The 26166-nt window shown below is 29.1% G+C and overlaps 2 protein-coding genes and 1 pseudogene across 6 annotated transcripts; all 3 read right to left on the bottom strand.

Moving 5' to 3' along the window:
• Positions 1-9134: 9134 nt before the first annotated feature.
• LOC149057850 (uncharacterized) lies at positions 9135-13900 on the bottom strand (annotated as a pseudogene). Its single transcript, XR_016191137.1, has 4 exons — positions 13451-13900; positions 9918-12298; positions 9686-9839; positions 9135-9451 (listed from the first exon to the last, which is right to left on the bottom strand). The product of XR_016191137.1 is annotated as an uncharacterized LOC149057850 (transcript).
• A 424-nt stretch (positions 13901-14324) lies between these two features.
• Positions 14325-17593, bottom strand: eIF3h (eukaryotic translation initiation factor 3 subunit h). The gene is made up of 6 exons (XM_015519976.2): positions 17307-17593; positions 17039-17192; positions 16038-16205; positions 14945-15194; positions 14732-14867; positions 14325-14661 (listed from the first exon to the last, which is right to left on the bottom strand). The coding sequence occupies exons 1-6, from the start codon at positions 17379-17381 to the stop codon at positions 14449-14451; spliced, it is 996 nt and encodes a 331-aa protein (XP_015375462.1). The 5' UTR covers positions 17382-17593; the 3' UTR covers positions 14325-14448.
• A 6176-nt stretch (positions 17594-23769) lies between these two features.
• Positions 23770-25902, bottom strand: LOC107170053 (enoyl-CoA delta isomerase 2-like). Of its 4 annotated transcripts, none has more exons than XM_089222155.1 (7): positions 25557-25902; positions 25232-25348; positions 24992-25146; positions 24794-24914; positions 24649-24738; positions 24202-24348; positions 23770-24103 (listed from the first exon to the last, which is right to left on the bottom strand). In XM_089222155.1, the coding sequence occupies exons 2-7, from the start codon at positions 25316-25318 to the stop codon at positions 23933-23935; spliced, it is 771 nt and encodes a 256-aa protein (XP_089078281.1). In that variant the 5' UTR covers positions 25319-25348; positions 25557-25902; the 3' UTR covers positions 23770-23932. The 4 variants fall into 4 exon arrangements, with proteins under 4 accessions (XP_089078281.1, XP_015375549.2, XP_089078282.1 ...); XM_015520063.2 differs by having other exon boundaries at positions 25561-25902; XM_089222156.1 differs by having other exon boundaries at positions 25707-25902.
• Between the last annotated feature and the right edge of the window lie 264 nt (positions 25903-26166).

Below are 26166 nucleotides of genomic sequence, written 5' to 3'. Positions count from 1 at the left end.
ACAAACCGGAGGGGAAACGAGACGAAAATAATAAATTTCAAAAAAAAAAATCAAGAAAAAAAAAACAATAATTAACAACAACAATAATAACAACAACGCGACGGCGGCGGCGGCGGAGACGAACGAGCCTGTGCGTTAACCTAACCAGTAACCGGTCGGCGGCGGCGGCAGCAGAGATGACGGACCGTCGGCGGTACGTGTTGTGCAACGCGCTACGAGCGGACGTTGCCGGAAATGTCAATTGTCGCGTCGGCGGCGGTGTCGGACGTCGGTGTGTGACGCCATTTTAGAAAATCATTACGACGGGTTCGGGGGCGCTGCGCTGCGCCGCTGCTTTTGCTGCTGAGTACTGACTGCAGACTGCCTGACTGCCGTCGCGGTCCCGGTGCTCGGCGCTCGCCCGGTCCCGTTTGCCCGTCGCGCAACGGTGCTGCCGCCTGTCCCGATCCGGCGTTTCGTTGATATTTCACAGGGTCTACGCCCTAACGCGCCGCCGACGACGGTCGGTCCCGCGCACGCATCCCCTGCCGCCCCCGATCGTCATCGAACCCCTTGGATTTCGAAATAGGTACGCGTTTTCCTCCTCTCGCTCTTTTCTCCGCCACCACAAAACAACTATTGGCACACGGCACAGTCGACGGCCGCCAAAGACGCACATTTTCAGTGCGTTGTGTTATTAACCGTCAGACGCCTTTACAATAATTGCAAAAGTTCCTGACGACCGGTTTTCGGTCGTCGAGATTTTGAAATACGTAATTATTTTTCCCGGTTCGAATCACATTGGCAATTTGGCATACGTCCTACGCCTACAAAACATATTATGACGACGTATAATATTGTAATATTATTATTATTATTATCATTATTATAATAGTACTATGTTGTATTGCCGCGTTTTGGGATGAGGCCCTGACTGAGGGGGACCCTTTTATTATATTATCGTTGTGTAGGGAACACACGTTCGTTCGCATACAGGAAATAGTTATACAGTGGGTACTCACCTCTACAGTCGACGACGTCACCTATATACATTAAATATAAAATATATTATTTACACTTAAATGTTGTTATGCTTTTTACTTACTTCCCAGCGTGGAGTCGTCGAAATAATAATATTTAATCATCTAAAACTTTATTTTATTTAAAAACTCGGCAATTCGCTCTGTCCGCTGTATTTTTTTCCGATCGCCACGAATTACGAATAGGTAATAGTTTTATGCCTACCTATGTAGGCAATGAAGCAACAACAAAAACAATTTATATATTATCAAATTAGTGTTTTAATCAGTGTTTCAAATGTTTTAATAATAATCAATATCCTAGATGCTTATAATTATGGTTTAAACGATGCGATGCTTATTGTCAATAATAATTGTTTTCAATTTATTTATATTTGATTAATACTACATATACTAGTATAATTATAATAGTGTCCACTGTCCAATGATTAATGACTTTACGATAATCTTGGTGACTACTGACTTGGCTATTAATATACTATAATATTAAATTTGTTGGCTTCTGATAAAATTATTACTATTAGATAAGTAAGGTATAATAAGATTGGTAAGATCATAATTCATATAATTAATTTATTATCTAAATATCACGCGTTGATGACATCATTAATCAAACGAAGAAATGGTGAAGCATTCTATTGTAAATTTATCAATTGACGGTCAGTTTTTTAGTTCTCATGCAAACTATTAAATTATATTATTGTATCTATGTGATAAATCATCATTATGAAAATTGGAAAACTATTTTTGTATCAAGTTAAATGTACTAAAATTAATTTAATAATTAATATGTATAAACAACATACAACAACAACTTATTATAAAATCTTAGATTTTCAAACTTTTTGATCAATCAAACGTTTTTTCAACTTTTGATGAATAAAAACACAATAAAAAAAACCATTTCTAAAAATACTTTTTAGAACATTTGAATATTTCTAATATGTTATATACCCTTTATTGTTCGTTTTCAGTTAAGTTTAGTTAAAAAAGTGGATGAGTGGATGTCACTCTGCTAAACAGTAGGTTATAACTTTATAAGTGGGTTACTGTAATGGATAGTATTAATAATTACATCATTGTATTACGAAAAACGATTCTGAGCGGAGACGGTTTGTCAGTCTAGGAAAATGTATACTATATTAATTATATTATTAGTATTTCAAAAAAAAAAATCCAAATTAATCAAATCAGATTCATCATGTACCAGAGTACCGACTCACTCAATTATACATCATATTATGTATTCATAGTAATTGTATATACACAATATTATACTCATCTAATATGCCACTGCCGTAACTTCACCGACATCAGAGCTAAGCTCAACATAGAAGAAAACCTGGAAGAAGCTCTAAGTCCTCAGCCAATCAACATTGAAAAATTAATTAGTTATTTAAAACAAATTAAACTTTACCAACTAATTTAATCTAGATTTTTTTCATACTATTTTTATTGTTATGTATATATTATTGTTAAGCTCCGTTTTTGTGTAAAAAAATATTAATGCTTAAGGCCATTAACCTTTGTTATCGAGGCTCAATTAAAAAAAAAACCAATATTTTCTTATTAACGATAAAATACAATAAAATTTAAAAAATTATAAAACATGTTTATTGTTTATAAACGTTTTGGCTCTTGAGATGTTTGGCCTTCATGTTGGCCACCACCGGCTCCACTGCTATTTAGTGTAGTTAGTATGAGTCATTAAATATATTATAACTATTTTAATATTAATTGGAATATAAAAACATAAAGTATACTCTAGAAATTTCAAGTACTAATAAATAATATTTTTAATTTACAACAATATAACTAAAATTGTTATTCTTCGTTATTTAATATGTAATTTCGTCAAAATGTTAACTTAAAATAACTAACAAAAAATTCCTAGCTATAAAAGTTGAACGTTTTAGAAATTTTTAACTACTAAATAATCTATACATTTTGTCAAAATTTGAACTTTAAATGGTTAAAAAAAATGTGCCTATACATTTATAGAAAACAATTTAAAATGTAAAATGTCGTTAAACAGCTCAAAATAAGTCAAAATATTTTGAAAATTTTAAAATTTATCAAGTATAGGAATTAATAAAATGAACATATAGTGATGTATATTTCAAGTTTCGTGCAGTTATTTGTTTTTGAATAATAAAAAGTATTAATATCGATATAACATATAAGAGAAATTGAGTAAATATCCAATGTTGTGAAAATTTGAAATTCAAACGCTTATAAAAATTTAATTTGACTTTCCGCTAGACATTTTTTATTTAATAAAAGTAGACAAACTTATAAAAATTTTGTATTGAATTTAAAAATCTTAGATTTAAAAAGATAAATTTCTATGATTTTTTAACTCAAACAGCAATAAAGGAGATTGGAATAACACAATCTTTTATTTGAGTTGGAACCCCGAGATGATAATAATGCATTAACATTTAAGATCCGTGATAATTATTTTAGACAGAATAAACAACTCAGTTGTAACCTTATAAGGGAATTCTGATAATTACGACCACTTTAAATATTTAACTTTTGGTTTGCTATTTCTATATTCTAAACAAATAATTCTGCAATCAAAATTGTATAACATATAATTAACAATATGAACATTGTTTAAAACAATAATCACATATTATACATATACATGTATTAGTATATGATATGCAAAGACATAATAAATTTACAAGATGGCTACATAATAAAAAATATGAGTAATATTAATAGTATTATAAATTATAATTATTTTATAAATATTAAAATTAAATACGAATATGATGGTAAGGACGTAATATAAATATATAAATTAATCTATCATACTTCATTTTCGTAACAATTTATTTGTCTATGTGAAACGAAAAATTTGAATTATTCAGCAATATCTTTATCATGTGAATTGAATTTCTGAGTTATCTATTAACATTTTACTAAAAATCTAATACGTAATGAATTATAAAATGATAAATGACTAAATAAGCATACACATATTTGAATATTTCTTAGTCAGCATTTACCACTGAATTTTTGATTATTGTTAGAGGCAGAAAAAAGAATATAATGTATAAATAATAACTATGCTTATAATACATACATTTTTTTACATTCTTCATCTATAGAGTCTAGACTCTAGATCTAAAAAAAAAGTTTAAAATTATGTTTATTTTGTTTTAGCACTATTGTAGTAATATTATTAATAATATATTAATAATAATATAATATTAATTAGTAATATTATTAATAATATTACTGCATTATCATTTTAATATAATAACACATGAATACATTATACATACCTATGAAATTAAGTTCGATATTAGGTCCATACATTTTTAGCTAACCCCTACTACTTACAGTACCTACTTATTTGTCCAAAATTTAAAAATAATTATTACTTACGTATTTTATTTTTAGTTAAGATAACCCAAATAATGGTATTGAAAATCTGTTCAGTTGGGAGTGTTGGGACAGATTTTTTTAACTGTATGAATCAGCTCATTCAGCTATATACTTATGTCTGAAACTGCGTATTGCTGAAAAGTACGTTACGGTTGAAAACATAGTCATATAGATATAAGTGTCACTTGGCATGATAGGTATCCATTTCACGAACAGATACAAAAATAAGATTGTTATACGAAACACAATTACAATAAGGCCGTTATTGGCTAAATTGTGAGACTCTTTTTTATGAAAAGAGGAAGGGGGACACCACTTATAAAGGAGTAATCACCCCCTATGACTTCCAATATTTTCAAATGTACATTAGGCGTTGAGTTCTGCAGAGCACCGTATTCATGCCACACACGATTTATACAAATATTATATCTTAATTATTATGTTTTAATAAATAAATGAATGTTGGAATTTGTCTTGAACTAATTAAAATTTTAAATCACTAACATAACCACGAGTGAAAGTACTTGTTAGTCCATTCTTCAATTTCAATAGTTTATTTTTGTAAAAAAATTCAATGGTTTTCACACTGATGTGCCACAAGCAAATTTTAGGTTTGCAGCAATGTTTTGAAAATGTTTTTTCTTCATAAGTCACAGATAGTATTTAAGTGTGGAATATTATACTAAAATATAACAAATCAACAATTTGTAAGAAGAAAATAATATCAAGCTGTTGTAAGTAAAGATGAATACATATTGTACATATTGTTGGAAGTAAAGATGAATACATATTGTACATATTGTTGGAAGTAAAGATGAATACATATTGTACATACATATTGTCTTATTCTGTGACATATTTTCATAAAATATCGATTCTATTAAATATTATATACGACCGGGTTCAAGATGCATTCAATGTATGATGTATCTATAGGTTATTCCCGGGTTGATAAATTGATTTAAATTTTAAACTTTCTGAAGAAGATAAAAGTTATAATGTCCAATTAAAAATCATCGAACTTTGCAGTTGAAATTTAAAGAGTATAATTATTCTAAAAGAGTTAATAAGTTCTGGTTTTATGATTCTTAATAATATTCAAAAATACCCTAAAATTCACTATATTATATCTTGTCGGTCTTAGTTCCGTATCTTTTTGCTCGAACATGGAGTTTTCAGCACTTATATGACTCATATAAAAAACAGAAAACTAGAATTTATTTTATAAATTAATAAAATAGAGTAAAATTAAAATTAATATTATTGTTTTTATTGTTAGCCTTACATGGAGTAACTAACAAAAGGTTGCATCAACACTAAAAAAATTTTGATATCCCCCTCCTCAAGAAAATCCTATATACGCCCCTGTATATGAGTTATAAAGGTAAAAAATAAGAAACGATAAAAACTATAATTTAAATGCAGGACAAAATTTCGATGTATCTGTCAACTATTCATCAAAAAATTAAAAATATTCGTTATATAGACCCATCATGTATACATTATCATTAAAAATAAATTATTATATCATTATATTAATAAATATTAATAGTAATTATAATTACAATTAATAAAATAATAATATTTTATATAGTGACATACCTGCAGGTATTGCATGCGTGGTGTTTGACTTAACGTGTTCTGAAGTCAAGCATCAGTCTGTGTCACTAGTATATAGTTCCTGAATAAATAACCACCCCAGTTTTTAGTGAAAAGTCCTCGCCACACATACATACGAGTTCTAATCAACTGAATCTTCCCTCGCAGTAATAAACCTACTAAATAACCCAAGTTAATGACCTCAGATGTTGAAGCCTGAACTCAATATTAAAAAATATATGTATATTATTTTGTTAATTTAATTTGGTGTAAAACCAATAGATGGAAATCGGGAAATCAGGAAGGAGGCTTACGGTGGTTTAGTTCTCCCAAAATAATCGATTTAAAGTTAAATAACCCCCTAAAAATTAGAAAATAAGCGATCTCGCATTTTAGAACAGATCACAAAATTATATATATATATATGGATATTATTTTAATATTATTCAGTACTTATAAAAAATATTTATATTATTTTTACTAAAAATTGAAATATTTATTAATTTCCTAAAAATATATTTTACGCAGGAGCTCTTCCGATATGGTAAAACTATTAAACAATGAATAAAAAAGCGATCTTAAAAACAACAAAGAGTATATGATTGTACCATAGGTTAATTATATTTACAACACATACTTAACTTCTAATACATTTTTGATGATTACTATGACTGGTTACTATCGCTGTTTGAAACCCATTACTGAAAGATAAATAATATGAATATTAAATTGAATTTCAATAATGATTCCAAAAGGAACTTGGTTAGTTGGAACTAAAAATAGTCAAGCTTTTATTATTGGTTCTCTAACCTCGCAGTATTTTTTTACTATTTTAATGACATTTTCCAAACTAAAGCTACAGTTAGTCAGTAAAGTGACACTGGCGCTTGCAAATACTAAAACAACAAAATACAAATGCGTTGGCTAAATTAAGCGGACTCCAGCCCAGGAAAAAGGAATGAGAATACCATTTATTACATAATCGAACCAGAAATACAGCATCTTAAGATAACCTATATATAAAGCCTATATAGGTATATATAGTCTATGAGACTATGACCATGAAATTGTGTGGACGCCTATTTACACCACTCACGTACACGATTTGTACAATACATAATTTTAACTTATGCTAATATGTTTAAAATAATCAATTCTAATGCAAATTAGTGATGAAACCTTGAAATTGTCTTTGATAAATTTTTAAAAACCATAGTGCCGTCTGAATGTTTGGCAGAGCGCACATCACTATACATACTCATACCTCTCAAGAAGAGGACTATCCAGACTCATAACAAGCTAAAAAGTATCCGTACATTTATTTGTAACCCTTAAAATTAATTAACTTAATAATTAACACATAATTTATCATCTCTAGGTAGATAGATGATAGATATATAATTATTACAGTAAATAAACAGTATTGAACATAAACAATGATGTCTGATAATAGATATAGCCATAGCCCATAGGTACAGATAATTTGGTTAAAATTAAAGGAATTCCATCTAGGTTATAGATATGTGATTTATTAACAAATTACTAATTAGGAGCACCTGCGGAACTATCTATAATAATATATGATGATAAAACAATAAAACTATAAAGGTATAAGAACATCAAATTAATTATTAAAGTGCTCCTAAAACACAGACTTAAATTACCATTTTGCTTACGAAAACGTCGAAAGCAAAACATTAAAAATGCACCATAATTAGCTAGGGTTAATGCGGTTTATACTAATTTACTATGCTAAATTAGCTCGTGTTTATCAAATAATTACCATCAGCCAAGCCACCAAGTTCATAATATAATACAACAGCATAACACTGATGTCAGAATAGGTACCTACCTCATCAGTACTTATATAATTTCTACTGACCTACAAGATCTCGATGTAATGCTGTCGACTAAATATATATATATAAATGTACAATATAGATAGGTAAACGTAAACAGTGTTGTAAAAAATACTTTTAAAAAGTATTTAAGTAATTACTCAAATACTTACAAAATAAAGTATTTAAAATACCACCCAAATACTATCTATAGTAAAGTATTTGAGTAATACTCAAATATACTTTTTTAAAGTATTTGACATAATTTTCAAATACAAAACAAAAAAATCAATTTAATTCTGAATCATTCATAATATATTAATATATAATATTAATCGAACATTTGTGTGTTGCATTTTAAGAACATAATTTGTTCGAAATGCTTATCAGTCATATTAGTTATTTTTTTGGTGATTGTTGCACCACCAACACTTAACACTCTCTCTACTGGCGCACTGCTAGGTATTAGGTACCGATAACGTACCGTTGCGAATTGCGATCGTCGTCGACGATAAACAGACGGTTTCTCGGAGTAAAACATATTTAGTTAGGCTATTAATAGACGAAAACTAAAACCGATATCGAATTGTTCATAAATGATAAAATAATATTATATTTATAATATTATTATGACATTATTATTATTTGACAATGAATAAAGTATTAAAGGAATAAAAAAAGTATTCAATACCAAAAAAAATGTATTTAAAATACCGTTCAAACACTTCAAAAATAAAAGTATTTTAAAAAGTATTCAATACGTAAAAATGTATTTGAATACTTTTACTCAAATACTTTACAACACTGAACGTAAATAATACGAAGGTATACATTTAATAATTCGTTTTTTTTTGCAATGAAATTTAAGCCAGATAGATATGATGAAATTAATTCATGTCATAGCTCGACGATATTATTATATAATATATTACTAATGTGGTTGATTTGAATTTCGAATGCGAGGTATCAAATTGTATCACGTTCAATAATAATATAATAAGAACTTAGCAATTTGCACTCACAGTACCTAATTATTTTATAAATATGGAGAACATACACAAATTATATATATTATCTATACAATTATGTAGGTAAATTAGTTAACGGCACTAAATGCCTAGCCAATATCATAAATTCCGAACATAATATTAGTAAACGATATGGTCAATGCCTAGGTATATTAACTGACAACATAGGCAATGCTGTAAAAATCAAATATTTGGTTAACACATTTACTACTATGACTAGGAAATTGTCTAAAATGTCTAAAATACTAATAGACAATGTTAATAACTTTATTCAATTTTATATTCACAATTTATAATGTAATGCACTACTACAACACTTTAAATTGCACAAAAAATCACTTTTTTTACAAGCAATTCTATGAGTTTTACATCCTGTTATAAAAATACATCTATATAGTATAACCTCTTGTGATCCCGTGATTCCATAGTCAGCAGCCTCTGAAACTTTTTTTTTACGGCAGTCTCGATTGTCTCTTCATCACCATTATTCGATATATTTTCAGAACACGGAAGACAGAACCAATTGCGATCTAATGAACCTGTTTTAGGATTCCATTATACTCCGTACCTACATAAAAATTGTAATATTGTTATTAATTAATTCAGATCGTAGGTAGTCCAGTGGCGTATTTTCAATAATTTCTTGGGGGGCTTAACATTTTTAAAAGTCAAAGGAATAAAGAGATTAAATGAATACAAACAATATAATTGTATAACTGAAATAAAATGTTACAATTTTAGTAAAATTAATTTTTACATCTATTAGAATATAGTTAATTCGTCAAATAAAATAATTAATTACAATGTCATCTTTTAGTTTTAATTTTTCTTTATTTCAAATTTTAAATTGAAAAGGGTAAACGTGTTTTCTTTTTCCCCAGTTTTTCAATTAGCTCTATTGGTGTAATTTTATCTTTCGAATTTATAAATAACATAGCTAATCCGTTTAGTCTTCCCTAAAATAAAAATAGATATGATTCAATGGATCATTATTATACTGTTATTCATTACTTTATAAGTAAATAAATAGGTACCTCTGATATAGAATTTCTAAGATAAGTTATTATCCTCTTCAAGTTTGAAAAAGTTCTCTCATTTGATGAAGAAGAGGAGGAGACTAGAAGATACCGGAAGTGTAGCCGAAATTTGAAGTTTAAAAATGTTAGGGTAAATAGACATAGGTATGTTACATACATTTAAAGTCTCCAGAGCATTTTGTGGTTTATAATATGTTTGCATAAGTTTTCTTTGCCATAACTTGTATTCTGCCTCAAATATTATGTTAGAAAATCCGTTTTCCTGTAATTCTTCTATACATTTATCTGAAAGATTCTTAGTCTTCAAGGTGACCGTTTTCTTGAAAAAAAGAGTCGAAATTCGTCAAAGTTAATTGATAGTTTATGAACCTATCGTCCAACTCACTAATGAATTTATCCAAGTAAGGAATAAATATTGATGCTCTGGTGAACATACTTGTGGATAATACAATATTGAACGTGATCTGATTCAGCAACGACAACGACACGTGACAACAAAAGAACAAGAAATATAAAAAATGCAACAAAACATTACTATTTAGTACGAGCCTGCACGCACGGGCGGCGACAAGCCGACAAGTGTATTATAGGTCCTATTAATTTGCCTTACATAGTTTCATCTTTATGGACAGTTTGTTACAGAGAAATTATCAGAAAACCCGTAATAAAATATTTGATACCCGTTGAATACCGCAGCCTATTTCTTTATTGACAACTCCGCACACACATAATACTGGTTAGACATTTTCTTATAATTTATAATTTATAAATAATATTTTAATTAAAAACTTTAAATTAAATTTATTATAGACGATAATATGCAGTATATATTATTATATATATGTTAGAATTATACTAATGTCGAGTAATGTCTAATAGGTGGTAATAAAATCAATTCTGTTTTACATTCCGGGAAAAAATGAAATAACTGATATATTTTTAGTCTAAATATAAAACCAAATACATCATTCAATTAGTTATGTAATCGCAAATAGCCAAAAGAATCAATACAATCAAACAGCGACATTGCCGGCATTAACATTGAGTAACTTTTTTTTTCTGGGGTGGGTGGTTAAACCCAGGACCTCCCCTGTAAATACGCCACTGGTAAGTTACTTACATAATTTATACGTATCAGCTTCATATGCAACAATGACTGCCAAAAGATTATGAGGTGAGTCACGTGCTCTATCCACATCAGGTAAAGTATTCTTATAGTTAGTTCTTAATTGAAGTTCTGTAAACTTATTATTGGAATATTTCATCAATTTTTGTGCTAGCTTTTGAAGGTTGGTTACAGTAATTTATTATTATTTACTGTTTTTTTTTTTTAGTTTAAATAAGGCATTACCTTATATGTTAGAGCAAATTTACAGTTTACAGATATTATCAAATTTTTAGAAGAGTTATCTTATTTTAAAACAAATTGAGTAAAGTCACTATTTATGTTTAAGCACTTCCACCCGGGGCGTAGCCAAGGGGGTGAAGAGTGCTATAGCCCCCCCCCCTTGATCCTCATTATAAAAATATTATTTATCAAAAATGTGAATTTACAAAAGCCGCTATAACCCCTCCATACAAAATTCCTGATTCACCACTGCTAGCTGCTAGCACTTATACCTATATTATATTATTAGTATCTCATTTTCATTAGTCGTATATTTAAATAATCTATATCTTATAATATTTTTTTCTCAGATAAAATTGTAGATTTCATGAAATTGAATTAGGAATGACAACAGCGAATGGGAATAACAAATTAAAACTTTAATTACAAACCTAAATAACATGTTTACCCTTCAACCCTTGTACAGTTATACCTATGTATTAATGGATTGATTAGATACCTACAACTTACTTATTTAATAGGCTTGAGCCCTTAACCTCCCGCCCATAGCTACGGCAATATAAAACGTCACTCACTAGTTCACTACCAAGAACTAAGTAAGAAAACATACAGCGAATATACTTATCTAGTATACCTATATTATAATATTAGTTTACAAAAAATAGATATTATACTAGGTATATTAGCATCACTTGTTTAAAATTCGGCACACAACTTTTTTTATCCTTTGTGATTTTGACGATTAATGATTATAATTCAGTAGCCAGTGCCCAGTAGGTACGATGTAGATAAAAATTTTTAAGAAAATGCAAAATATTCTCGTCTTTTAATCGTAACAAATAAAAATCAATATTCAATGGTGACTCAAACTAATTCCTACTTAGAATAATTAACTATTAAGTGTTAAATAATTTAGCGTATAACTAATATACGATTAGTTTTTGAATAATCACGTCGATAACTTCTACTCGTATCTTGGGTTTACTCAACTGTTCATTCAAAATAACAAACACCGTGTTGGCTCGGTTATCTGTAATAAACAAAATTGGAATAGTACGACCAGCTATATGAATTAGGTCACGAAATTTCAGTATTGAATGCCTAACCAAAATACAATTTTGATAAATAATTCGATGTAATAATAATCCCCGACAGCAATAATTAGAGGCCGTGCTCCGGGAGCTGCGTACGTTTGCATTAAGGCGTACTGATGGAGGATAGACTCGGTAGACAGGTGAACCATGTTGGCCCCTCTAGCTCCGCATGAGAATTTATTCTATTCGAGTGGACAAAACCAATCCGCGACATAAAGACGGGGAGACGGAGGACCTCCGAACGGAAGGCTCAGGCCAAGGTCACCGGCGGGAGATGAGTTACTCTCGGGCCGTCGACCTCACGTCTGCTGGAAACTCCCATGAACCCTGGTCGAGAGCCCACAGTTAGATCCAGCGCATCTGTGAACGCATACGTGCGAGTGGGAGGCTGACTCTGGGCCACCCACGGACCAGGCACTTAAAACCCGGAGTAGCCCCGGTGTGGGGACGGAAACCCATCATCTGAAAAACCGTACCGCTTCCAATAGGATGGCGCGGCGGCGTGAGTAATCCGCACCGGCGACCAGGCCGACGGGAAAAGGGTCGTTGTGGGTATCCGAGAGAGCGGCTCTCGAAATCCCGTCCCGCGGGAGTTTGGAGCAGCCCCTTCGCTCATTTCATGCGACCTATGGCCGCAAGGGTGGGTGGTGTCCAGACTAACTTTGCGTCACACGCCCGCGGCTTTGTGGATGTTCTCGCGGGAGCTGTGGCGGTAACGTCTTAATAGAAGAAGATAGGTCGCGAGCTGGTCACTACCAACCACACCCCGCGAGTCTCTTGAAACATAACGATTAGCCTTAAATGAGTTGCCGGGGAGCCGCTAGCCATCTGGCACCAGGGTACGACTTTCCGGAGGGATGAGGGCTCGTTGCGAAGGGTGGCATGAGCCTTCCTTTGAGATGATAGTAAAACGGCACAAGCCAGCAGGATACGGCAACAGGTCTTCTCTCCGTCGCACAGTTGGTTATTGAATACTAATAATACTATTTATACATGTGTACTACGTTTTTAACTTTGGTTTTGTTAAATAAACAATCATTTTACATTTACTGTTTTAAAATTATTGTTAGGTTCAATAAGTACGGTACCTGATATATTAATAGGTACCTCATCATCTGGACCACAGAACGTACCGCACGCAACAAACGTAGTATGACCATATTGGTATCCGCCTTTTACAATACCTTCATTTAAATATACTTAGAATGAAAGTATACAATAACATACATTTTACTTGTTCGTACTGATATTGATAAAATACCACTCGGTTGTAAAGTAGATAGGTGCCATGAGTGGTCAGTGGTGAATGTCAATTGTACCTGATGGATGTGCTAAATTTGAATTCAACATAAAATCATTATACCTATACAAAAAACAATTCTGAGTGAAGATGGTATATCAGCTAATATTAGTAAATATAGCTGTATATTACCTTATAACACAATACCTAAGAGTAACTAAAAACATTATTCCTCTTTAAAAAGTTAAGTTTTGAAATTTAATGCTTTTATAATATGCCTATTGTTTTTACATGTTTAAATACCTATATCGGTTACAGTATAAATTGATTTTGAAAATATTGTCATGTATAAAATATAATAATGTACTCTAAAAATTTCAAGTACCTAAAAAATGAGCAATATTTTTGAATTATACCAAATAATTAATATCAATATTCTTCATTTAAATACCTAATATGTAATTTCATCCAAATGTTTATATATGTAATAAAATACAATTTAAATTTTGGAATTAATATTATAGCCAATAAGCATAAAGCATCTATAGGTTTTTGATCATATTTAGTTTTAAAAAGAAGTAACTCTATAATATTTCTATTATCTCTCTGTTAAATGATCATATAAAGTCTATAAATTATTAATTTCTGAGTTAAGATATATTACATTTCAAAGACACAAAATGATGACAGGCATATATTGGAAATGTAATAAATATATTCAGTTGTATACTTATATATTTCATTTACTCTTATAATAAAGAGTATGATTTATATTTATTATTTTTATAAATATAAAATTATGTATTTACTCTATTTTAGAATAATATACATAGTATTTATTTACAATTAGTTGTTTGTGTTCATAGCTTTAGTCATATACAATTTAGCCAACGACTGAGTAGAAAATTTGGCTATCTCTTCAGCATATGCATCAACTTGAGTAGCCATTAACATAGGTGGTAACCTGGGTGGTACTGGTAATGGTTTATATATCTTAGAAATATCTTCTTCAGGTAATGGTGGCTCATCTTTAGCTGCTCGTGCTTGATTTTCTAAAGCCTGAATAGAATAACAAAAAATGTTTATATCATTATTTACTTTGATATTATTTAAATATTAATAATATTACTCGTTTCTGTAAGTAACGGTGTTTGTCTGCAGATTGGCGAACAACTGCTTGCTGATAGCGATTGAATTTGATGGCTTCTTGATTTAGATCATCTACCCGGTCCATTAAATGACGTAATTGCCCTTCTAAAACAGTACTACAACAACAAATAATGTGTCATTTATGTAAATTTTTACAAATATTTAAAATATTGAATCATATTATTTTATTTACGCAGTGCCAATATCCAAATGTTCAGAGCCTTCTTCAACCTTAATTTTAAAACTTAATTCTGAGAGAAGTATGTTAGTCAATGTAGAATTTTTTATAACAACTGGAACTTTCACTAATAAATTATCATAACCAACTTTTAATGATTTCAATGTATCTGGCAGAAAATCATTTTCTTTAAACATAGTTAAAGCTTGAGGTGTAAGACGGTAAGCACTTAAAGACAAAAACCCACGATTTGTTTTGGGAGCGTCTGAAACAAAAATTATTTATTTATTATTAACATACCTAAAAATTGAATTGAGATTAAATATTTAAAAAAACAAAAAAAAAAACTTTAAACATTTCTATTTTATCAGTGAGGATAGTTTTTACTGACAAAATACACATATGGTAAGTGTTTAACGTCTTCATATTCGAAATCAAAAAAAAATTCAAGTAAATGTAATTGTTTGTCCATATTTAAAAATATCTGTCCCCCGAGAGAACATGCCATATCTGGCCATGAATGAGGTTCTTCAACTGAACATCATGTAATATCTCCTCCGTATGTCAAAGTTTTGCAAATGAAGACCTATTATAGTATACAAGGTGAATGTAATTAGCTAAAATAATTTGCTACCTATCGAGAATTTGGTGGAAAATGCACAGAACCAACTAGTTTTGGTTTTTGTGTGCCATATTCACTCTTTGGATAGAGTATCAAAAAATGTTGTTAGAATTAAAAAAACATTTCAAGAATCTTGAGATAAAGTGTTAATTTTTTTACTGCTACACTATTTATTTTATGCTTTGCAATCTGTGTATGCTACATACAATATTTTAGTTTTTTAAATTAATGTAAGACGGGGTTTCTTAAAATAAATATAAAAATATAAAAATTTAATAACATTATTAGAATAGTAACAGGGTTAATAAGTTTTAATACTGAAAACTGAAATAAATTTTTTAAACTTTACAATATAGTTTGTGAAAAGTGCTTATATACTTGTAAAATATAGTGAACAAAATATAGTAAATTCTAACCTAATTAAAATGTTGAACTCTAATAATTTTATATACTTACAATTGCTTAGTACAAATCAATAAAACTCACCAAAAATTAAGACGACAGATTCTTCTATGCTAGTCTGGTAATGAAATTGCGATTCCAACAATGGCAAACTTAAAAAATTTCCAACATCAGAACTTTGATACCATCCAACATGATAGTGATCCACATTAACTTGACGAAGACTTTTCATCATATCCAATTGATATTTCTCTATAAAATAAACAAAAATAAAGTTTTTTTTATGAACACTGGTACTATTAAATAAATATCATTTTTCCATAGTTTTGAGCATATTCATATAAATTATGATTGTAATAGAAATCATAGTTGATAAAATTGCAAAAATATAAAGAAAAGTATGTTCCTACCATTATACATTTAGTAGACCTTTAACTAAAAATGTCATACTTATATTTTGTAGAACACTTATTCAATTGTATAAACAAGGACAACAGTTAGGATCATGGTAATGACTAAAGACCGAATTATTGTGAAATTGTATCTTTATATGGCATGTTCTAAATTCTATAGAAACACGCTACAAATCAAAGAGATGTAGATTAATTTAAAGTTTTATGTGCATGTTTCAGTTTTTTTTATAACAAAATGTACTAAATAGTTAATACTTATATACAAATATATTTGTAATGTTTTTATCATTATACTAATTTTATATAATATAGCTCCAAAATCTGATTTTTAGTAATGACAAAGAAGCAAAGTATGGTACATTTAATGACTTGAGTGTATATTTTGGTTTTATTAAGTATGAAATTTTATTTCAACTTAAATGCAACCAAGTTGTTTTATCTTGTGTCATAACCAATCCAGTAGAACAAATATTATTTAGGAACTTACTACCTAGGTACTTACTACAAACCAATAATTTAAAAAAAATATTAAAAATTCTTTAGATTACAATGAACAAATAGCGTAATGTTTACTGAATAGTGTGGTTGAATAACAGTTAGCATGTACTCTGTACTAAAGGTAGTACTACTTTTACTATGTATTATTCATATCATTCATATCAAGCAACTGACCATCATTGATGGACTCGTCGACGCTCTTCGGAAAGGCGAAACAATTGGTGATCTCAAGACGGTCTTCAACGACCAATCCCAAAAGTGCTCCTTGAGCAATGATCACGTCACTGGCACACTCTTCATGGCAGTGTTTGGCAATTTTCATCAGTGCCTGCAGTCAAAAATTTTAGCGCCCGACACCGGTCGCCATTGAGAGAATTAATAATAATGTTTTTAAATAATCGAAATCTATGGATATTAGCACACATTAGTATTTATTACTCACCAGTCCTTCGACCTGCACGTATCTGACGGCTGAATATGATTCTTTGATTTTTGGATCGATTCGTCTGGACGCCATTTTAGCGTTATGTTTGACTGCCACAAATGGATTGTTATTCTAAAATAATACTTAGCAATACGTGAGAAGACGAAAATATAATATATCACAATTTGATAGTGTCACGTTATTACGAAAATACGAACTGTGAAATTAATAGTCGGCCGTAGGCCTTAGGGTGATCGGGTGATTCAGTAATTCGATGGACGGTGATTGCCGATCAGTACGTCCTGTCCTGGCGACGCGTGATTTTTTCTACAATCTGAAGGTAGTAACGATAATCGGCGAATTGATCAAACCACGAACCATGAACTCCAGACAATTATTATATAGAGTTATGTTTCAGTGGTTCTTAAAGTGTTACGTCATGTAAGTCTGATATTGATTATAGAATAGACTTGTGGTGATATGAATCGAATCAAACTTAATAATTACACTACAGTAAATTTATGCAAATAGAATAGATCGTGGGTGATATTCAGACATGAGATTATATAAATAATCAGTGGCTCATAAAGATTTAACACATTTAATCGTTAGATGGCGCCTGTTAGCAATTCCACAGCTGATTTTGAGACTCAGTTTGACCGTCTCCTTATCACATTTCGATGTGTAACCAGTGTAATATCTTAAATCGTGCTCTCGACACAGTCCTTTTCCTACGGTTTACGCGCACGCTCACCGATCGCTAAGCCGAACCTGCTCACGCGACGCCGTACATTTAACCATCCGTTTGTTTGTTTATCTTATTATAAATATATCGGCGACACAACGCCTTTAAACACATCTCGTGTCCCTTGTTGTTTATTTAATATTTTCTTGTTCCTTCTGATAACAGTCATAAAAGTTGGTCGTTAGTGCGAGACGGTTCTACCTCCACTAACGCCACAGACTCCATAGACCAGTTTATGGCTTATACTGTCTAGTATAAGATCTATGAATAGACTATTCTATAATCAATGGTCTGATGTACAGTTTAGTTGTAAGCACGATTTAAGATCTTTAATCGTGGTTGTAAGTTGGTATAAATCAGCGGTTCCCAAACATTTTTGGCTCGTGGCGCCCTTTTTTGAAATACGGGGTTTACACAGTACTCTCCCCAAAAAAAAAATATCAGAACAATTTGTAAAAGATATGAATATATTTATTTAATTATAATCATGCATAAGTTCATAAGTTATATTAAGATTTAGATACATATTTATTTGTGCATAATAAATTAAAGGGATGTATGATAAAATTCTATGGCAACGCGGCGCCCAGTGTAAAGACACTGCGTCGTACAGTTTGGGAACCGCTAGTATAAACCATAAGGTGGTGAAAGTTGGTAGGTTTCTTTTAATATTTTTGATTGATCAGGACTCAGGAGATACCTAATTAATACATTGCTTGCGATTTTTTGTAATTTGAAATTACTAGTAGAACCATATAGTATATACGACGTAGAGAATATTTTATCGCAAAACAAAAATTGCGGTTAGATACCTTTAGTTGATCTATTGGCTATAACTTAAAACTGTATATCTATTTATGTCCGTGCGAAATTCTTGTCTTATAACTGACCATGGTTGGTTCTGTCTTACGTAAATTTGCTTTGTTGTGCGTTGAACAGCAGTGGCGGCAGGATATAGAAATATTTGAAGCAATTTGAATAAAAAAAATAAAAAATTGTTTCATGTCTGAAAACTGACAGCCCTTTAGTCATTGCCGCTTATTAGGGGTGGTGGTAAAAATATTCTGAATATACCTCGGAATATACATACAACATGCTTCATCAAAGCCTCCACAATTTCGAGCCTGCACCACTGCAATTGGACAGGGAAAGTAATATTTTACTCGCTGATAATTCATCCTGTCCTAAAGTTGAAGAAGCTGTATAGATCAGTGGCGCGTGGAGAACTAAAGCATTTTCAGAGGCAAGTATATATACCCTTGAACAATAATGAACACGCATGGCTATTGGCTATTATCTTTCGTGTTTATAAACACGAAAATATGATTGGAAATGCTTTTAAGCATCGAAAGTACAAAATAATATTCTTTAAAATATACACTGAAAAAAACCAAAAATATATGCTCTAAAAATTAAAAAAAAAACCTGTATTAAAAAACTGTTGAAAATAATAAAAATAGTTTACAAAAAAATTGTTTATTAACATACTTAACCTAACAATTGTTGTTTATCGTCTGAAAAAAAAACAAATATTTGATAAATCACGTTATAGATTTTTTGAGTTATAGCTATTTAGTCCGAAAAAGTAGAAACATTTTAAGAAAATAGGTAAGCATTAATACGAAGAAAACATGGTAGGTATTATATGTTCTACCCGAAAATGCCCATAAATATGCAAAATACGATTTAGTATATCAAATACTATTGTACCTAATACTATAATATTGTCACAATTATACGTATTTAAAGTTTGAATTTTGCAAAATACTATTAAATACATAGAAATCACGAAAATATGCAAATCATTTGAGTTAGTAATTTCTCTTGTACCGATATTCTTATTCTTATTTATTGTTATTTGAAAACTGTAGAAACTTGAAACTTACACCGTATGTTTATTTTATAAATTCCTATTATACTTGATACAAATTTCAAAATATTTCAACTCCTTTAAAGTTATTTATAGACGCTTGAAATTGTCCGTTTATTTTGTTTATTACTATTTCTAAAATCTAAATGTCAATAGCATTTTATTCGTTGGGTCAAAAACTTGAAAATTGAATACAAAGTTAACCATACGTAGTTGACCTAATAGCAGTTGGAAAATATCAAAATTAAATAAGCACGTTTTTTTTTCATATATAACTTTTTAAATTTCAAAAATTATTAAACTGAAAATGTATTAATTATTTAGGCGTTAAAAATTTCTAAAACGTTCGAATTTTATAGCAAAAGATTTTTCCTTTTAGTTATTAAGTTCAAATTTGGAAGAACTGATAAGAATAATAATTTTAGATAATTAGTTAATTTAAAAATATTATTCTTGGTTACTTGAAATTTCTAGACTCTTGAGTATAATAATTTATATTCCAATTGTTAGTTACTTATTCTAATACTTTGTAGTACCTATATTGCATTTACTATGAATGACCCAGAAAGTTGAATCTTCCAAATATGAATATGAATTGATACATTTGGAATTTATTTTATAGGTATACCTAGGTAACTATAATATATTGTTTTAAAATAATAATATAATTAATATACCTACAACAAAATATCCTACACGACTGACAAACCGTTTCAGTACGGAATCGTTTTTCGTAAACTATGATATTATATAATTGAATTCAAATTTAATACCATCCATTATACTAACCCAATGTCCAGCAGAGCAACATCCACTTTACTGTTTAAAAAAAAAAAATTAATGCAAATAATACTATTTGTTTTGTTGATTAAAATTGATTGCAGTTTGTTCCAGTATCTTGTTTTCAGCTGATATTTTTTTTGCTTCTTAAAATTTGTTAGCAGCAATTTGTTGCCTGGTGTGTTATTCTCACAATTTTTTTTTTGAATAAATGTTTCTTATTAATCATTATTGTTAATGATTACAAATTGTTAAAATAATTCATTTTATTAATGGACTTTTTAGACTTAAGAATCTGAAGATTGGAGATTGCAGTTCACAGAATGCATATAATTTCATCAACATTTTTATTTTGCTTCTTTAAATGTATTTTCCCATGGGTACTCACGTTCCCCTTCCATTTTTTCTCATTAAAAAAATACTGTATAATTAATTATTTTGTGTAAATATTGTTTATACATTGACCATTGGGTATGGGTAGCCTCTGCGAATAAGCGTAAACATACCAAATTACGTACGAATTACGATAGTACAATCTAAGCTAATATTATTTAGTCATTTTTGGTGCCTTAAGTTACTGTACCTATAGCTCGTGGTTATTTCTTTTTTCTTTTTAAAGTTTAGTTGCCCGTGTTTTCTTTCCCCCTTTTTTTCATTAATTTAACTCTAGTTGATTATAATGTATAAATGTTTTTTAAATATCGACCAGCTATATTCCAGTGTGCTCTAGACCTATAACTGTTATGTAATATTCTGAATCCCGGAATAGAAATCCCCCGACGTACGATCCCAGAAAAAAATCCTTAGATTTATGTATATTATTACTAAGGTACCTACATGAAAATGATTTATATAAATATATTTTACATATAGGTATATTAAATACGTAATATTATACTAATCACTCAAAAAATTATTATATAATATATATATATATAGTCAAGGCTGTAACTGGGGGGTCCAGGGGTCCGAACAAAGAAACAAAAGGTATGTTAAAAATTTACTTTTTTTTTTTTAGAAAACGCTTCAACTGCCAGGGTTATTGACGTTTTAGAAATACATAGTATAATTTAATTTTAATTTACATAAGGATTATAAAGCATGATAAAGAAAACAAAAAAAATGTATATAAGATAATTAATATGATACAAATAGATACCTATATAATAATATGAATTGTATGTGGTATGTTAAGTATTTATGATATATTTTTTGCAGTAGGTTTGTCTCTTTAAGAAGTTCTAGGAGTGAAGATGTTCTTTCCGTGTTCGGTGCTAGTATTTCACAAAGGTTGTTGGGGAGCATAAGTTTGTCTCTGACATCTTTTGTGAGGAGGCATTCAATTAGAAGCTGATTAACAGTAATTGCGGAGTTGCGCATGAGGTGCATATTGTTCCTTTTTGCTCATTATATGTTCATGAGTGTAAAGTGTGTGGCCAATTCGTAGTCTTAAAAATTTACTATTTTATTTGATTATTATTATAAAAAATGGTTATAATACAAATGTATTATATGTATAAATAAATAATAATTATTAACACGTTCAATGCCGAGGTCAACACGTAGATTGACTTTAATGCCTCATTATTTTTGCTGGTGTTGTTTGATTGTATTACTTTTTTTTTAAACAATTGAACGTGTTAATTACCAAACTATAGAGTGTATAGACTAATTAAAAAGTACCTACTACTTTATTTATTTTAGACTGAATTATAATGATAATAATAACATTTTATATATTTAACGTAAAAATGAAGTGTTTAGAATCTATATTTAAAAAAATGTTAAACCTCCCGAAATTGTTTGCCAGTTACGGCCTTGTATATAGTAGGTACTCTGAAATACAATATTACGTTTTTCGTAATATTTTGACGAAAATGTATAGAACATAAAAACTTCAAATGTTCAATATATCAATATAAATATTCAACTTCAATTCAATAACTAACTGTGATTATTGTTATCAAAATATTTTTATATAGGCTGCACCTGCTATTTTTTTTAACAGTTAAAAACTTAAAAATTTACTTTGAGTATAAATGTATTATTAATTATTATTACCCATGTATATTTTACATCATATTGACTTAATTGTTCAAAATATATATTATTAATTTATTTTAAATTATTTATACTTTTATAATATTATATAATACATTAATTTTTTAAATAATTAAGTAAATTATATAATATATCTATTTGTAATTTAATATTATAATAATTTTTATGTGATTATGAGTAATATTGTAGTTCAGGGATATTTTTGGGGTCGTTCGTCGAGGATTTTTATTCCGATTACCAATATTCTTTAGTGTGTGTTTGGGTGTTCCTACTAAATAATTTTTTCATTTTTCTTTTTTTTTTTTGCTACTTGAAATGCACTTATACACGGGGCTTAATTATTTTACTCAAGCTGATTTTTTTTATATACATTTAACATTGTTTTTTGTTCGCTTCTTCAAAAATGTTTGCCTTTCGACACTGACATTCACCTTTTCTTAAAAATAATTTTCATTCAACTGTATTTTGTAACATAAATATTTCAAACTTTGACAGAGTATCTTGTGGAGATCTCTGAATAATCATTCTTTAATGTGACTAATTTTTTGGGTGTATGAATTTGGAGATTATAGACTGTAGTTTTGTTTGCATATGTCTATGTATTGTAAATATAAAATCTAGGTTTTAATAATATATTATTTCCTAACTTTTTTCATACTGTACTAAATCTTATATTTACTAAGATTTAAATGTCGTTCATTAGTATGAACCTACCAACTATATATAATATATATGCCCACAAATATTAAAGTATTTATAGTTATTAGTTGGTGCTAACAAGTAACCATAGATAAACTATTAATTTAGTAGGTATGCTGGTTATTAACTACATCCATTGATTTTAGAATATTCTTAAGTATATTCTAAAATCAATATTACAACTGATATCTATATCATAAGCAAATGTAATTAAAATATTTGTATTCTGTGGTAGGTATTTCGTATTTGTTTGGTGCTACTGTAAGGTATATTTAATATTTATCAACAAAAAAAAAATTTTTTTTTGATATTAAAAAACATATATATATTCTATTAAAGCTTAGAGTAACTATAATAGGTGTATAATATTGCAACCAGTTTTCAAAATTATTATTATAATGTGATGTAAAAGTAAATGCTAGAAATTGTTTGAAATACATAAATTGTAGTGAACAATAATATATAGATACATATTTCTCAAGGAATACTTTATAACTTATTCTTTAACATTCTTTGTTTAAAATAGTTAGCAATAGAATTATGAAAGTCATCTGAATTGAATCTTTCTATCAGTCTTTCAATCTCTCTATCATTAGCTTTGTGCAGTTCATCTTTAGTGATCACACCATTTAGCATCATTGATTTTGTGTAAACCATAGGCTGTAAAGTTCATTGAAATAAAAAAAAATTTAATTACTTCATAATATGACAGTTGACAGATAGAATTATTGATAAAGAGGATTGGAAAATATTTTTACCAATTTATACAAAGCTATTTCAGTTGTGATTTTTTGAATTAATTGATTTCTTCCATCAATCCCGTCATTTATAATTTCATTGACTAAGCCAATCTTCTGAGCATCAATAGCATTCAATGTCTTACCAGAGTACAAAAATTCAATGGCCTAAATAGTAAATACATGTAAGTAATACTCTATGGAACTATTCTATTCTATTGTCATTAAATAATTACAGATATTTTAATTAGTAAAATCTTTTGGCAAACAATGAAAATATAGTGTAATAAATGTTTAAATAAAATATAATTGCCATACAATGTATAATATTATTGGGTATATATTGTAATAAATACTCAATAGTAATATGTGAGGCGATGATGCTTGTAATTTTATTGAACTATTGATTTAAAAGTAAGCACATAAGGTTATTAAGACAGCCATATTTTAAAACAAATTATTATTTACCCTAGTTTTGCCCATAATTAATGGAAATGTAATACTTGAACATCCTTCAGCAGTAATACCCAATCTGTGGAAAGGACATGAAAATGTCGCCTAAAATTGAACAATATTCTGTATAAATTTAACACTAACGATATAATTGACTTACTGTTTTAGTTGCATAGACAAGATCACACAATCCTAACGTAGTACATGCAATTCCAATTGCTGGACCGTTGACTAATGCAACTAATAGCTTTGGATAATCTATGAACGCTCTTACAAAGTCTCTGTTGATGTAATTACATATTTTGATAAGTATTGTTAAAAAAAATAGTATGGTTACCTATGTGAAATATTTGTTTACCGTGTTGCAATCAAACGATCTTCAATATCTATAACAGAACTATCAAATAGGTCTGTACCACTACTATAGGCTTTTCCTACACCAGTTAATATGGTAAGAAAAACAGAATCATTTTTAGCGCCTTCTGCGAGAGCTTTAGTCACTTCATTGTAACACTGTACATTTTTACAAAGTTAATATTTAAAAAGTTATGTTACTTTCAAGTAAAATAAATAAAATATTAGTTTTACACATAATTACCTGATATGATATGGCATTTAGTTTATTTGGACGATTAAATGAAATGATCTGCACTGATCCATCATAAATTACTAATATTGTAGACATCCTGACAAATTTAACACCAGCACTCGTCAGCTTTTAGAAATTTCCAGTAAAATCAATAAAATATAAGAGTTAATTTACTGCTTCTAAGATTTGCTCATAAATTGTTTGTATAATAATATAACTTTTGGAAGAATAAATATGATATATTATGATATTTTAGACTGTTAAATATTCTATAAGTCTACTTAAGTTTATACTGTTTTCAATAATTAAAAATTAAAAAATTAAATAAAATTACCTACCTAGGTACTGCAAAATTCAATTTATTAGAAAATTGTAATACATATCTACTTATTTAGTACCTATTTGATTACACCATATAAACTGAGTATGATTGTATGAATATAATCAACAGCAATTTTATTTACTGATACTTTTACGGTTTTACCTTTGCAGTTTACACATTACTTTCACCATCACCATATTTTGCCTTGAACTTAAATACATAAATACCACAGACCAATGATAGTATACACCAATGTCACCAATGACCAATATTATTCACCTATCACCAGCAGTTTCCGACGACAGACACAGAATGTAAGAAACAAAAAAACCTATTACTAATATTCATAGCAATATTATAGATAAAAAGGAATGAGCCGCATGACGCCAATTTTTTCTTATCAGTTTTTTTTTTTTTATAGTAAATATATTATATTTTTAAATTCATACAATATAAAACGACCATAATGATATTATGTCTATTATGAAAAGAATTATTATTGTTATTGCATTATTGGAAAGAATCCCAAACTACTAAAACCGTAACAATGTAACCAAATACTGTAAACACTAAATTTACATAATAGATATACATATGTAGTAAATTCACAGAATAATAATGT

Source organism: Diuraphis noxia, unplaced genomic scaffold (genome assembly GCF_037042655.1).
Source record: "Diuraphis noxia isolate RWA-SAM2 unplaced genomic scaffold, SU_Dnox_SAM2 contig0003, whole genome shotgun sequence".
Classification (NCBI taxonomy): domain Eukaryota; kingdom Metazoa; phylum Arthropoda; class Insecta; order Hemiptera; family Aphididae; genus Diuraphis; species Diuraphis noxia.
The sequence above is the reverse complement of the archived record's forward strand: the minus strand, read 5'-3'. Positions and strand labels throughout refer to the sequence as shown.